The following is a 15,639-nucleotide window of genomic DNA, read 5'->3' on the forward strand; positions in this document are numbered from 1 at the left end:
CCTGCACACATCAATAAGTCCGCCTTCTGTCTGCCCCATCGCCGGGAGAAGCTGCCAATTGCCCCCCCCAATTGCAGGAGTGTCAGCCAATCAACACCACTCATTGACGTAGCAACCAATAACACGCACAACAGCCGCTGACTGCCTTGGCAGCAACCAATCAAACGCCCACCCTGTGTACTACCCATGTATAGGATGACCCCCATTTTTAGCATGCTTTTTAAAGAAAAAAACATAGTCTTATACACTGAAAAGTACGGTAAAGTGGTGCCCCGCAAGATGAATGCCTCGCAAGATGGAAAACCCGCTAGACGAAAGGGTTTTCTGTTTTGGAGGTGCTTCGCAAAACGAATTTCCTATGGGCTTGCTTCGCAAGACGAAAATGTCTTGCGAGTTCCTGCGGGGTTTTTTTCCTCCCCCCCCTTTTTCCCAAGCCGCTAAGCCGCTAATCAGCTGATCCACTAAGCCGCTTATCAGCTGATCCGCTAAGCCGCTAAGCCGCTAATCAGCTGATCCACTAAGCCGCTTATCAGCTGATCCGCTAAGCCGCTAAGCCGCTTATCAGCTCATCCGCTAAGCCCGCTAATAGCGCTAATCCGCTAATGGGCTTGCTTCGCAAGACGAAAAAACCGCAAGACGAAGAGACTCGCGGAACGGATTCTTTTCGTCTTGCGAGGCACCACTGTATATTGAAACTAACTGAGCAAGTTGAAGACTATCAAGGTCACTGTCCTGCCTGATAATTCTGGTGTCACTCTGGTGTAGGTCAGGGCAGAAGCGTTTGGAGGATTGGGGGAGGAGGATATTGCAGCCCCCCGTCCTTCTGATCTATTTTTCTCACTTTGCCAATTCCTCCCCAGGTAGTGGGGTGGCAGGCGCCGCCCAGCCTGCAATCACTCCACATTTAACAATGATTTTGGCATCAGGCCCTGGGACCAGAGAAACATCCTTGCCCCAGAATTGGCTAAACTGGCATACAAACTGTGAGATAAGGACAGCTGTCACTTTACAGAAGAATGGGAACTTTTTACAAAGTACAGTGGTACCTCGGGTTACATACACTTCAGGTTACAGACGCTTCAGGTTACAGACTCTGCTAACCAGAAATAGTACCTCAGGTTAAGAACTTTGCTTCAGGATGAGAACAGAAATCGCACGGCGGCGGCGTGGCAGCAGCAGGAGGCCCCATTAGCTAAAGTGGTGCTTCAGGTTAAGAACAGTTTCAGGTTAAGAACGGACCTCCAGAACAAATTAAGTACGTAACCCGAGGTACCACTGTATTTTAAAAGACAACAAGATGAATTGGACTCCTTGGCAGGTTTTGAATAAACATACACAATATGTATGAATAAACATACACAAACTTACTGATTGATAACATGGTAGATACATATGGTAGATACATATAGGTACATATAGGTTTTGACTATGGTAGATACATAATATAAGGATCGATATAATTTTATAATATTTAGAGAACAACATGTGATGAGAAATCAGAGAGGAGCTGAGGGAAGTCTCAGGGGGGAGGGAGGGTTTGATGGGGAGTGGGGGGAAAGGGGGGAAATAATTAGTATTATATGTTTTGATATATTCTTATGTTGAAATTGTTCATAATTTTTTTTTAAAAAAAATAGAAACATCCTTGCCCAACCATCAAAATTCACCCTGGGCCAGTGACTCTCTCTCCCATCCTAGCCCACCTTACAGGGTTGTTGAGAGGGGTGGCTGGGAAAGAACTATAACCGTCACCTTGAGGTTCTTGGAAGAAAGGTGGGGGAAGAAACATAGAATCGGAGAGTTGGAGGGAACCCCAATGGTCATCTAGTCCAGCTCCCTGTAATGCAGGAATCTCAGGTAAAGCATCCATGACAGATGGCCATCCAACCTCTGCTTAAAAATCTCCAGGGAAGTCTCCTAAGAAACCAGAGGCCTTCCTCTTGGGCATTGTCGGCCAATTGGTGTCAAAGAAAGACAGAACTTTTTTTATGTATGCTACTACAGCAGCAAGAATTCTCATCGCAAAGCATTGGAAGACTCAAGATCTACCCACTCTGGAAGAATGGCAGATGAAGGTGATAGACTATATGGGACTGGCTGAAATGACCGGCAGAATCCGCGATCAGGGGAAAGAGACGGCGGATGAAGATTGGGAAAAATTTAAAATCTATCTTAAGAAATATTATAAAATTGATGAATGCTAAAATGTTGAAGTTTTAGAAAAAAGGGGATTACAGCGGCAAAGATTAAGTAAAAGAAAAGAATAAATAAGGGACAAATTTGGTAAAAATAAGTGTTAGGATTTGCTGAAATAATTCTGGAAATTGGGATGTAGAAAGGGGAGGTTTGGGGGAGTCGGAGAAGCGAGGTTTATGAAAAAAAAGGATACGAAACTATACATGTTTGTTTGTTTCTTTATTTGTTTGTATTGTCTATAAAAACTTTTGTAAAACCAATAAAAAAAATATTATAAAAAAAAAAATCTCCAGGGAAGTCTCCCGAAGGAGACCATTCCACTATCAAACAGCTCTTATTGCCAGAAAGTTCTTCCTGGTTCTTAGCCAGAATCTCCTTTCTTGTAACTTAAAGCCACTGGTTTGAGTCCTTCCCTCCAGAGCAGGAGAAACCAAGCAAATTCAAACGGCAGAAATGGAACAGACAAGCCTTGCACACAGGTGGCAAGGTCCAGAATTTTGATGAATGTGCTTCTTAAGTTTCATTAAAGGGCTGCTGGGGTGGAAGAGGCAGAATCAGCTGGAGAAGTGGAGAATAAGGGACGCTCCCTGCAAAACTGGAGTCTGCCGTGTACTTTTGCACGTTCAGGAGCCCAAATCCCCCGCCCGATAAGAGCTGGTGGAATGACAACGGTTCGCTCAGATTGTGGGAGTCAGGGGCCAAACGATGCGAGCGGGTGCTTCCAATTGCTGCCTTTCTACAGGGCCAGCGGATACGCCAGAGAAGGCAAGGAAACAGCAGGTTGAAATTACCCCGTAAAACACTTCATTAACCTTTAAATAATTATGCTAATAAATTCAAATAGATGCTGATTGTCACACTTTGCTGGGGAAGGGAGTCTTGGCTAAAGGCACTTTAAAACAGGACCGTCTCTGCAAAGACAGCAATTCCATGTACGCCAAGGAAAGGCCAAGGGAAGAAGGATTGGAACTGTGCAAACTCATATGCACCAATATTTCCACCGAGTGCAGCCGTCCTGTTTCGGGCCTTCCAGACTCTCCCCAGGCTACACAGCTCACCAGCCCTGCTTATATATATATATATATATATATAATATTTATTAAAGTTTCACAAATTATACAGACAAACACAACAATACAAACAAACACAAACAAAAAAAGAACAAGTATAATTTCAAACCCTTATTTTCTTATAACTTACTTCTCCGACCTCCTCATACCTCCCCTTTCTGCATTCCAATTTCAAACTTTAATTTAGCAAATCCTCATCCTTAAATTTATCTAATTTTTAACCTTTCTTTTCTTTTAACTTAATCCTTACAACTGTAATCCACTTAATTTCTAAACCAGCATCATTCTAACATTCATTAATTTTGCAATGTTTCTTAAGATAGTTCTTAAATTTCTTCCAATCTTCTTCCGCCGTCTCTTTTCCCTGGTCTCGGATTCTGCCGGTCATTTCTGCCAGTCCCATATAGTCCATCACTTTCATCTGCCATTCTTCCAGAGTGGGTAGATCTTGTGTCTTCCAATACTTTGCGATGAGTATTCTTGCTGCTGTTGTAGCATACATAAAAAATGTTCTATCTTTCTTTAACACCAATTGGCCGGCCATGCCCAAGAGAAAGGCCTCTGGTTTCTTAACTCACCAGCCCTGCTTTGCATCTTCCTTGAATGCTTTTGCCTGGCAGGAACAAGTCCTGGAACTCTGATATTGCCTCTTGCTTGTCAGGATGGGGAGAGAGAGGGCAGTGCACAAGTAGAAGCCAGCTTGTTTTAGAGATATTGAACTTAGATGCATGACTCTGCCCACTTTTGCCTCTCACACCACTGGCATGCTCGAAGGGAATGAGGCCTTCAGGCTTACAATAATATTAATAATATAATAATAATTTATACCTTGCCCATCTGGCTGGGTTTCCCCAGCCACTCTGGGTAGCTTTAGCTAATGGGGCCTCCTGCTGCCGCTGCGCTGCCACCGCACAATTTCTGTTCTCATCCTGAAGCAAAGTTCTTAACCCAAGGTACTATTTCTGGGTTAGCGGAGTCTGTAACCTGAAGCGTATGCAACCTGAAGTGTATGTAACCTGAGGTACCACTGTACAGCGTCAGGCATTAAAAACTTTCCTAAACAGGGCCGCCTTCAATTGTCTTTTAAAAGTGAAATAGCTGTTTATTGCCTTGACAACTGCTGGGAGGGCGTTCCACAGGGCAGGCGCCACTACCAAGAAGGCCCTCTGCCTGGTTCCCTGTAACCTCATTTCTTGCAGTGAGGGAACCACCAGAAGGCCCTTGGCGCTGGACCTCAGTGTCTGGGCTGTACGTTGGGGGTGGAGACGCTTCTTCAGGTTTGCCACCTCTCTCCTACTCAAAAGTACAGATTAGCCCTACCCACTGGCGTCCACAAATAAGGGGTGGGTGCTAGGGGCAAGTCTTGTGAGCACATCTGGTGTTCAGGGCATGGCTACTCATTGGTCATGCACCAAGCATTGGCCTTGCACCAAGGTATAGCTTTCAAATAGGGCTCGAGATTTCTGGTGTCCATTGATAGATACAAGGACAATATATATATTATAAGATGTTTATTAAGATTTTTTAAAGTATAACAACAACAAAAGATATAAACAAAAAAATAACAAAAATACAAAATAAAAATAGTTAAAAGAACACACAGATTTTCCATTACTTGTTTTCCTTTAGCTTGTTTCCCGAACCTCCTCATACCTCCCTTTTTTGTATTCCACTTCCATCTGTTGATTCAGCAAATCCTTACCCTCTTTAAATATCCTAATCTTAATCTTAAAAATAATAGCATTAAATTTTTACCTATTTATAACCCTTTTTTCTTATTCCCTTAAAGCATTACAGCTGGAAACCACTTAATTTCTATCCAACATCATTCTAACATTCATTACCTGACATTCAGAAGACATCTTAAGGCAGCCCTATTCAGGGAAGCTTTTAATGTATGATATTTTAGTGTTTTTTGGTTTCTGTGGAAGCCGCCCAGAGTGGCTGGGGAAACCCAGCCAGATGGGCGGGGTACAAATAATAAATTGTTATTATTAATTATTATTATTATTATTATTATTATTATTATTATTATTATTATTAATTTTACAATATTTCTGTAAGTAATCTTTAAATTTCTTCCAATCTTCTTCCACCGACCCTTCTCCCTGGTCTCGGATTCTGCCAGTCATTTCTGCTAGTTCCATATAGTCCGTCAGCTTCATCTGCCATTCTTCCAAAGTGGGTAAATCTTGTGTCTTCCAATACTTTGCAATGAGTATTCTTGCTGCTGTTGTAGCATACATAAAAAAAGTTCTGTCCTTCTTTGGCACCAATTGGCCGACAATGCCCAGAAGAAAGGCCTCTGGTTTCTTCAAGAAGGTATATTTAAATACCTTTTTCAGTTCATTATATATCATTTCCCAGAAACCCTTAATCCTTGGGCACGTCCACCAAAGGTGAAAGAATGTACCTTCAGTTTCTTTACATTTCCAACATTTATTATTGGGCAGATGATAGATTTTTGCAAGCTTGACTGGGGTCATGTACCACCTGTATATCATTTTCATAATATTCTCTCTTAGGGCAAAATATAATCCGTCCAGTGCATGTGCACATATATTGTTCTGAGAGTATGCTGTTGTTTTGTGTGTTTGCCAAGGTATCTTTGGCACTTTTGTAAAATAAAAGTAAAGGCAAAAAAGAAGAAGGAAATGCCTTTAAATATGTGCAGAGTGCCCTTCCTTTCTCACCAGCAGCCCCTAAGGCAGGCCATGGCTCAGATATGGGGGTGTTCAGCCCAACCATCTCCTGGTTCAGATATTTAGAAGGCAGCTAAATTAAGAACCAGGGACGCGGGTGGCGCTGTGGGTTAAACCACAGAGCCTAGGACTTGCCGATCCGAAGGTCGGCGGTTCAAATCCCTGCGATGGGGTGAGCTCCCATTGCTCAGTCCCAGCTCCTGCCAACCTAGCAGTTCGAAAGCATGTCAAAGTGCAAGTAGATGAATAGGCGGGAAAGTAAACGGCGTTTCCATGCGCTGCTCTGGTTCACCAGAAGCGGCTTAGTCAGGCTGGCCACAAGACCCGGAAGCTGTACGCCGGCTCCCTCGGCCAATAAAACGAGATGAGCACCGCAACCCCAGAGTCAGCCATGACTGGACCTAATGGCCAGGGGTCCCTTTACCTTTAAACTAAGAACCACAGTAAAACTGTTTTTTAAAAAAACACACAGAGATTAAACAAATTTGTGATGCTGCTAAGTTTACATAAAACGTATTCCCATCACAGAATTGAAGTTTTCAGGTTGCAGAATGTGAGAGGTACAGAATTTCATAGAGTTCCAGGACAAATGCAAACACACACATACACACACACACACACACACAATTGTACCTTTGCGATACAGGGCTACCATAAGCATCTCTTTAACAGCCGTGGCCGCCATACTGTTTAGGCTGCACCCAAGAAAAGGTGTTTTGCCAGGTGTAGCAGGCCCAGCCATTCTCCATCGCCATTCAAGTGGTGCCATGCATTTAGCCAAAAGGTTTATGTTCCTTGAGGGACCCTCCTTCACAAGCCAGCAATTGCTGTGCCAAGGATAATTAAACACTAATTAATGTTACCTGCAAGTGAACAAGGTTACAAAGAGCTTCAGGGTGTCTATAAAAGTTGAGATGGCGTGACAACAACTGGAAGCCACAAGGAAGAACCAGGAGGAAGTCATGTGAACAGAATTTCACAGGGAGATCGAACTTCTGTCAAAGATGTAAGGCTGCAATCCTATATATACCTACCAAGGAGTAAATCCCACTGATCCACGTTTTCTACTGCAAAAACTGCAATCCTAAACATATTTACCTGGAAAACTGTAAGACCTGCTTCCCCAACCAGACCCTCCGGATGTTTTTGACTCCAACTCCCATGTATGGCCAAGGATGGTGGGAGTTGTTGTCAAAAGTTGGGGGAAGGTTGTTCTAAGCCAGCCTTTCTCAACCTTGGGTCCCCAGATGTTGTTGAACTACAAATCCCATCACCCCTAGCTAGCAAGGCCAGAGCTCAGGGATGATGGGAGTTGTAGTCCAACAACATCTGGGGACCCACAGGTTGAGAACAGCTGTTCTAAGCAAACATAGGCAGGACTGAACTGCCATATTGATCCTAACCTGAAACCCAAGAAGGTTTAGCACAGGGCAACATTATAAAGGAGACCCTTTTTAAAAGAGAAGCACAGGCATGCTTGGCCTCTGGAAAGTTTTATAAGGGGTAGACAACATCTGTCTAAAATCCAAGATGCTATACTAAGCAGTCGGCTGTGATCTGAGCCAAGGAAAGGTCTCCCACCAGAGGTTGTGGAATCTCCTTCCTTTTAAGCAGAGGTTGGATGGTGATCTGTCATGGATGCTTCAGCTGAAATTCCTGCATTGTAGGGGGTTGGACTAGATGACCCTCAGGGTCCCTTTCAACACTACAGTTCTATGATTCTATCACTTATAGAAGGCAGGCTCCCCCAAGCTGGCGCCATCTGGATATTGTTGGATTTCAACTCCCATCAGCCCCAACCGGCATGGACAACAGTCAGGGATGATGAGGTTGTAGCTCAGCTAACATATGGAAGGCACTAGGTTAGGGAATAGAGAGAACATCAATGAACAGAGTGCTCAGCATAAGCAAAAGAGACAGGCCCCTGTCTCTCGGAACTTACAAGTTATATTTGTCAAGAGGGGGGAAGAACAGAGCAAGTCTCAGCGGCGATTGCAGCTAGATTCAGGAATCATCCTCAAGCTGGTACATAGTTCCTCCATATGCTGTGCTAATAGAGCCAGAGGGGAAAGCCTCTCTTTTGGAAGTTCTGGACTCCTGAGATAATTCCATGCAGCCAACAACATGGAACAGCTTTGCTGGCTTCTAATCCATTTCAGGATCACGATACCTCAAGGACCACCTCTCCCCATACGAACTGACTAGGACCCTACGATCATCATCTGAAGCTTGTCTTCATTTGCCTCCTCCTTGAGAGGTCCAGAGGGTGGCAACATGAGAACGGGGCCTTTTCTGCAGTGGCTCCCCGTCTGTGGAATGCTCTCCCCAGGGAGGCTCGTCTGGCACCGTCATTATATAGTGGTACCTCGGGTTACAGACTCTTCAGGTTACAGACTCCGCTAAGCCAGAAATAATACCTCGAGGCCCCATTAGCTAAAGTGGTAACTCAGGTTAAGAACAGTTTCAGGTTAAGAACGGACCTCCAGAACAAATTAAGTTCTTAACCCGAGGTACCACTGTATATATAGAGGCACCAGGCAAAAACTTTCCTTTATAACCAGGCTTCCACCTTTAACTATCTGTGGGCTTTTTGAAGTGGGCAGGGTCTGCTTAAAGTATTTCATTCTCATCTTGGTTTTAATATATTTATGTGTGTCTTGGTTGGTTGGAAGTCACTTTGGGTTGCCCTGGGCCAGATAAAGCCACTAGCAAATTCAATTGATGATGATGATGATGATGATGATGATGCACAATTCAAAGTCCTGGCTGTTAAGTTGTGGGCGAACATAGCAGACGACACAGCGATTCTTCAAACAGCTCTTCTTTATTCAGATGTCAGAACAGAACTAAACTGAGGGGCTCAGTCAGCCTGCTTATATAGAGCTCCAGAACAATTGTAACTGTTGCCATTTTCTAAAACTATCCAATCACTGAACGTCACTTTTCGATCCTTCATTTGCATAACTATCTACAGTCTCTCCCTGCTGGCCCAGGGTGAGAACTTCAGTACATAACACTGGCCATCAGTCCTTCTAACAGCAATTGCCAGCAGTGAGTGCCAACAGGGCTGTAGTCAAAACAAGACTGATAATTTGTAAACCAAGAAATCTTTTATATATATAAAACCAAGACTGATAAGAAATAGTCTGGTGGGAAGTGGTGGTGGTTTATCAGCATCCTTGAAGCAATTCAGAGGTTGGCAGAACCACAAAAACAGGGTTGGGACAAGGGTTAAGGAGAGGGCCTTCTCAGTGGTCATGCTCAGTTTCTGAAACTTTGCTCCCTCCCACCAGCTCTCAAAGCAGGACCAGCTCTATCATTAGACAAAGTGAGGCAGCTGCCTCAGGCCCAGTATTCTGGCTGGACTAATGGAAACGAGCAGTGTGCATGCACATTAGTTTCTTGTCCACCAGTGGTGAGAAATCCGTGGTCCTCCAGATGGTTAGGACTGGGCGATATCTGGTTTTCAGCATCGATATATCAGCAGCGAAATACCGAGATATGCTAATAGGTTGCGATGTCTGCGATGTACCTCGGCTGCTTCTTCCACCCCAACCTAGGCAAGGAAGAAGCAGCCAAGATACATTGCCAATCCCTACTGAGCAAACTGTGCTGGTCCCGGCGGGAGGTTACTGTGGGGCGAGGTCCAGGACCTGAGTCGAGGGTCAGCAGACAGTCCTCCATGGGCAAAGCAGGGTCCAAAGCGGGGAGCCAGGCAAGGACAGGAACTCTGGAGGAATAGGACTGGGTGCTGGCCAAAACAGCTCTTCAACGACGTTGCTCCCGCAACCTGGGACCGGGCTGACTGGCCTTTATCTTCTCTGAGGCCAGGGGCGGCCCCGGCCCCCAGGAGACCCACCTCTCCTGGCCTTAAGGCGAGCACTCCTCCTGGGAGAAACCAGCTCCCTCCGCCTCTCTGCCCTGAGCCTCTGCAGCTCAGGAGAGGCTGGAGGGTTACTGGACCCAGGGGGAGACTCACCTTCCCCGGACAGGGCTGGGAGAGCCACACCTGTAGGCACTGTGTCCTCAACCACCTCCGGAGCCAGAGTGGATTCACGTGGTGCCTGCTCCTGAGGATCCGGCACAGGTGCAGGCGCTTCAGATCCAAGGCCCTGCCCCAGTTCAGCCGGCCCTGGAGGTGGGGACTCCTGTGCAGGCTGGGATTCCTCCGGTTCAGCCTCTGAATCGGATTCCCAGCCTCTGAATCGGATTCCCAGGCCATCACACAAGCCCCCCCCCCCCCGGCACACACCTCTGCCTGCCTGCCTGTGCCTTTGCCGTCTGCAGGCAATTTGAGCTGGGAATACATCATGGCTCCCCGGCCACCACAATGCACTGCCAGCTCAAAATGTCTAAAATGTTAGGATATTTCCATTCCACCTTAAAAGGGAGCAGGATGTTTGTGTCACAGCCTGCGTATTTCCTGTTCACAGGATGGTATCATGACATGAACACCATACCAGTTTCAGACAATTTACTAGCATATCACCCAGGTCTACAGATGGATTCCAACTTCCATCAGCCCCAGCCAGCAAAGCCAAGGGTCAGGGATGAGAAGAATGGAAAGTCGAACAACAGTTAACCCCACTCCTTCCATATGCACCCAGATGACAGTGTTTGGTCCAGAACTACAAGATACCCTGCACTCAGCCCTTTCTCCTCTCCACTTTCTCCCACCTTCAAACCATCCCTTTCACTGCAAAAGTTATAGGAGCCTCCCTCCCCACTAAGGCTGGCTGGAATAAACAGCACCGAAAACTCTTACGTAGAATCAAGACATTAAGGGCCAGAGAAGCAGCCCTGCCGAAGGATCGTCCCGTACAATAATCAGCGCTTAATAAAGTGTCCCTGCTGCCGTTATTTATGAGTTGTTTCAGCATCTCCCTCTCCCGTGCTCGTATTCCTGGAGCTTGTCACCAGGCAGCAGCAGCAGCATCCCAGAGCCCTGCAAGAGTCATCAAACATCCGCTCCCGAGTGCCTGCCAACAGCCAGCCAGGATATTTCAAGCACCGAGTTCACCGCAGCCCAAATAATGCAGATAAACGAGGGCTTGGGTCAGGCAACAGGACAGGGACCTGTTCAGAAATTCTGTCTCGGATCGTGGGAGGGAACACAAAAGACCCCCCCCAAAAAAAAAAAAATCCCTCCTGTGCCCAAGTGCAAGGAAGGGAGTCAGGGAGAGAGGTCACCTCTTCAGCTTTCAAAACAAAAGCAGGGTAAAAGTTGGGGTAGTAAAAATTTTTCAGTCCAGGGGCCACACTCTCTTCTGGATAACCTTCCAGGGGCCACTGTTAGAATTCCTGCTCCATGATTGCAGTCATGGGATTGTTGTTTATCACATGACGGTATATGTTTTGACTCCACAAAGTGGGAAGTGACGGAGACAGGATGTTTGTGTTTCTGTGTTCCGTGAAGTGGGACTATTGTCCTTTGGGTTTTTTTCTCTTTGCTGTCTGATGCTACAGAGAGAGGGAGCCATGTTGCAGTGCTCCGTGTGTGTTTATATATAAATAAAGTAGATTAGCCCAAATGCTGAGTTGCTGAGGTCTGTCACGCATGATGCGCAAACTCTGTGGATCCCTAAATGTGCTGGTGTTGGTTGGCATCGGTCGCTGTGATGTTCGGGCTGAAGAAAGCTTTTGAAGCTCCTGAACGATTGACCAGGAGGGAGAGAACATGCCAGTCGGGCATGTGTCTCTGCCAGGGTCCTACTTGAGTGTAGGCTGAACTCCTGACAGCCACAAGCAGGCGGTGGATAGGGGCAGAGACAGAACTATGCAGAGCAATTGCTATAAACTTTATGTTTGCAGATTTGTCTAGTTTCTCTAGACCTGGCTATCCAAACAGGGCGCAAGACTAGATGGGCCACTAGCCAACCAAACATTAGGAAGAAGTTTCTGACAATAAGAGCTGTCCAACAGTGGAACCGACCACCTCGGAAGCTGGTAAGCTGTCCTTCATTGAAGGTTTTGAAGCTAATTCATTGGAGGTTTCTAAAGAAGTCCCCCAGCAGCCCCCCAGCAGCATGCCAGCCCCCAGCCACCCTCCCCTCCCTGCTCCCACCCAGCTGACCTGTGATGGTGACAGAGGCGTGGGTCTCCTGCCGCAGCAAAGGGTTCCTCACTAAGCAGCTGTAGGTGCTGTAGGGCTCCAGCACCACCTGCAGGATGCTCCGCACGTCGAAGAGGCCCTCCTCGTTGGCCACCTGGGAGGTGGTGATGTTCTCCGTTATGTTGTTGCCGCGGCCATCTTGCCACAGCACTGTCGCCTCAGGGTAGCCGGAAAAGGTGTGGCATATCAGCGTGACCAGGTCTCCCGGCTTCAGGTTCTTGTTGGGCTCCAGGTTCAAGTTGGGCTTGGAGTAGAAGGCTGGAAGATGAGGAGGTGGTGGAATGCTGTTCAGCCCGCAAGTACATCCCTTATCATATATCAACAAAGGTAACATTAAAAAAACCTCACATTACAGTCATACCTCAGGTTGAATGTGCTTTAGGTTGAGCGCTTTCGGGTTGCGCTCCGCTCGCCATGTGCAGACGCTCAAAATGACGTCACGCACATGCGCAGAAGCGGCAAAATGCGACCTGTGCACGCGTGTCTTACGTTCTATTCAGGATGTGAACGGGGCTCCAGAACAGATCCCGTTCGCATCCCGAGGTAGCACTGTATTCAAAATGCATTATATTGCTTGCAAAAACATGCATATATTAGCAAAGAAGTTTCCCTGGAATGCTAAGGAATCTTTGTGATCTTTTTTCTGTTTAAAGAATTTCAAATTGATGAAGAAATGTAAGGGACTAAATGCAAGATGGGGTAGGGGGACCAGGACTCAGCCTTTAGCAATGGTTCTCAAAGTGCATGATGTACCTGTCAGGATGCCGTCAGTGGTTCCCGGCTGGTTGCCCAGGAAAGTATAAAGACAAGGGAAAGTTTCTTACCATCCTTTTTTATTTCAGACTTTACAAAGAGAGGCTCTAGAACCCAGCCTCTTGGATAATGGCGTTGTCCCGAGTGAATTTCCACCCCTGTCTCTCCCACTTCCTCATTCATCACTTCTACGGGTGCTGCTACGTGCCCTTTGTCTTTGAGCTCTTTGCTCTTCTACTTTTAAGGCTCGCCAGGATCTGGGAGATGGAGGGTCTGGAATGCTTTCTAATGACAACATGTCAGCTGGGTGTTGCTCTGACTCTCCCATGATTTCCCAGCTTTTCCCCTCATCTGCCTCTGAGCTGCGACCTCCCTCAAACCTCTGTTGTCAATTTATACTGTCTTCCTCTTCCTGCTCCCTGGAAGGGTCAGGATGGGGAGGCGGTCTCCACCATTCCTCCTCTGCCCAGTCCAGGACAATCAACATTTAAACATTTCAGTGTGGTATAGCATAATAATCATAGTAATATTTTTTTATTTATACCCTGCCCATCTGGCTGGGTTTCCCAAGCCACTCAGGGCGGCTTCCAACAGAATATTGAAAACATGATAAGACATCAAACATTAAAAACTTCCCTAAACAGGGCTGTCTTCTAAAAGTCAGATAGTTGCTTATTTCCTTGACATCTGATGGGAGGGTGTTCCACAGGGTGGGCACCACCACCAAGAAGGCCCTCTGCCTGGTTCTCTGTAACCTCACTTCTCGCAGTGAGGAAACTGCCAGAAGGCCCTCGTAGGAGGTCCTCAGTGTCCGGGCAGAACGATGGGGGTGGAGACGCTCCTTCAGGTATACTGGGCATAGTACAGTATAGTATCAAAATAATATTATTTTTTATTTGCAAAATATGTAGCTGTATGGTTTTATGCTTTCTACATGTCCCGTGATCATATTATAAAGTAGTTGTGTTCTGTGTTACAAATCGAGCACTGCTAGGGGCTGTTTCTGCGTGTTTTACAACGCATTTCTTATCGACAGAAATGTTGTTGCGTCATGAGCAAATGTTTATTCTGAAAGGGTGTCCCCGGGGGGAAAGCTTGAGAACCGCTGGCCTAGGGACTCCCTGAGGGAGGGTGGCCGATGGCCCCTGGGGAGCCCTGCTGCCCTGCCTCTCACCTGCCACCTGCAGCGTGACGGCCGCGCTGCTGTAGCCCTGGACTTTGACGAAGCACGTGAAGCTTCCCTCATCCGCAATCCGGACGCGGCGCAGCAGCAGAGAGACGTTGCCCCTGGGCAGCTGGTCGTAGAAGAGAGCCGTGCGGTTGGTGTAGCTCCTCCCTTGGTTGGCCAGTTGGTCCCGGCCTCCCGCAAAGCTGTGCACTAGCCGCTTGGTGTCCGTCAGCTGCCAGATGAGGCTGAGCTCGTCCAGGCTGAAGTTGGCGTCCGGGGAGAAGGAGCAGCACAAAGTCGCGTCGCGGCCAAAGAGGGTGACCACGGGATCGTCGGGGACCACGATTTCGACAGCTCCTGGTTGCGAGGAGGCAAGCGGGGAGAGAAGACACACAGCAGTGAGAATTCGGCAGCAAAAGGGAAGGTCACACAAACACCAAGCCCTAGAACAAGCCTCGTGCTCTCGCTCACAGCCTCCTCTCTTGGCTGAATTGCCTGTCTTGGCTACGTCCTGGTTTGCGCAAACCACAGTGTGCTGTTGGATGTCAACCATAGCTTGCACTCACTCCGCAAGCCAAAGTTGTACCTGAAGAAGCGTCTCTACCCCCATCATTCAGCCTGGACACTGAGGCCCAGCGCTGAGGGCCTTCTGGCAGTTCCCTCCCTGCAAGAAGTGATGTTACAGGGAACCAGGCAGAGGGCCTCTTGGTGGTGGTGCCCGCCCTGTGGAATGCCTTCCCATCAGATGTCAAGGAAATAAACAACTACAGTGGTGCCCCGCAAGACGAATGCCTTGCAAGACGGAAAACTCGCTAGACGAAAGAGTTTTCCGTTTTGGAGGTGCTTCGCAAAACGAATTTCCTATGGGCTTGCTTCGCAAGACGACAATGTCTTGCGAGTTCCTGCTGGTTTTTTTTCCTCCCCCCTTTTTCTAAGCCGCTAAGCCGCTTAAAGCCGCTAAAAGCCGCCAAAAGCCGCTAAAAGCCGCTAAAAGCCGCTAATAGCGCTAATCCGCTAATCCGTCAATGGGCTTGCTTCGCAAGACAAAAAAAACCGCTAGACGAAGAGAATCACAGAACGGATTCTTTTTGTCTTGCGAGGCACCACTGTATCCTACTTTTAAAAGACATCTGAATGCAGCCCTGTTTAGGGAAGTTTTTAAGGTTTGATGTTTTACTGTGTTTTTAATATTCTGTTGGGAGCCACCCAGATGGGTGGGGTATAAATAAATTATTATTATTATTATTATCCTCACTTGGCAGGGTGAGGGGCAAAGGAGCCCAATCGTGCTCCTTCTGGGGTGGTTTGTCCACCTTTGCTCCCCCACCCTGCACTCAGCTCTTGCCTGTGGCTTCCAGAAGCTGTCAGCATGCGACAGCGGCCACACCCAGGAAACGGCTTCGACTGGATGGCAAAATCAGCTAAGGGTGGCCAATGGGTCTCCAGCCCTTGGTGAGATAGGGACTTCTTCTGAATGCGAAGACAGGCTCTAGAGCAGGCACCCCCAAACTTAGCCCTCCAGATGTTTTGGGACTACAACTCCCATCATCCCTAGCTAACAGTACCAGTGGTCAGGGATGATGGGAATTGTAGTCCCAAAACCATCTGGAGGGCTAAGTTTGGGGGTGCCTGCTCTAG

The 15,639-nt window shown here is 47.2% G+C and overlaps 1 protein-coding gene across 2 annotated transcripts in view; it reads right to left on the bottom strand.

The window, feature by feature from the left end:
* The window catches only part of CD276 (CD276 molecule), a 50,074-nt gene that overhangs the window by 11,899 nt on the left and 22,536 nt on the right, over nt 1-15,639 (bottom strand). For both annotated transcript variants that reach the window (XM_083476014.1, XM_083476015.1), the window contains exons 3-4: nt 14,008-14,358; nt 12,042-12,338 (exon numbers count right to left, since the gene is read on the bottom strand). In XM_083476014.1, the coding sequence (XP_083332140.1) occupies nt 12,042-12,338; nt 14,008-14,358 (648 nt within the window). The remainder of the gene's footprint in view (nt 1-12,041; nt 12,339-14,007; nt 14,359-15,639) is intronic.

This window comes from Podarcis liolepis, assembly GCF_965112155.1.
Source record: "Podarcis liolepis genome assembly, chromosome: 14".
Lineage (NCBI taxonomy): Eukaryota > Metazoa > Chordata > Lepidosauria > Squamata > Lacertidae > Podarcis > Podarcis liolepis.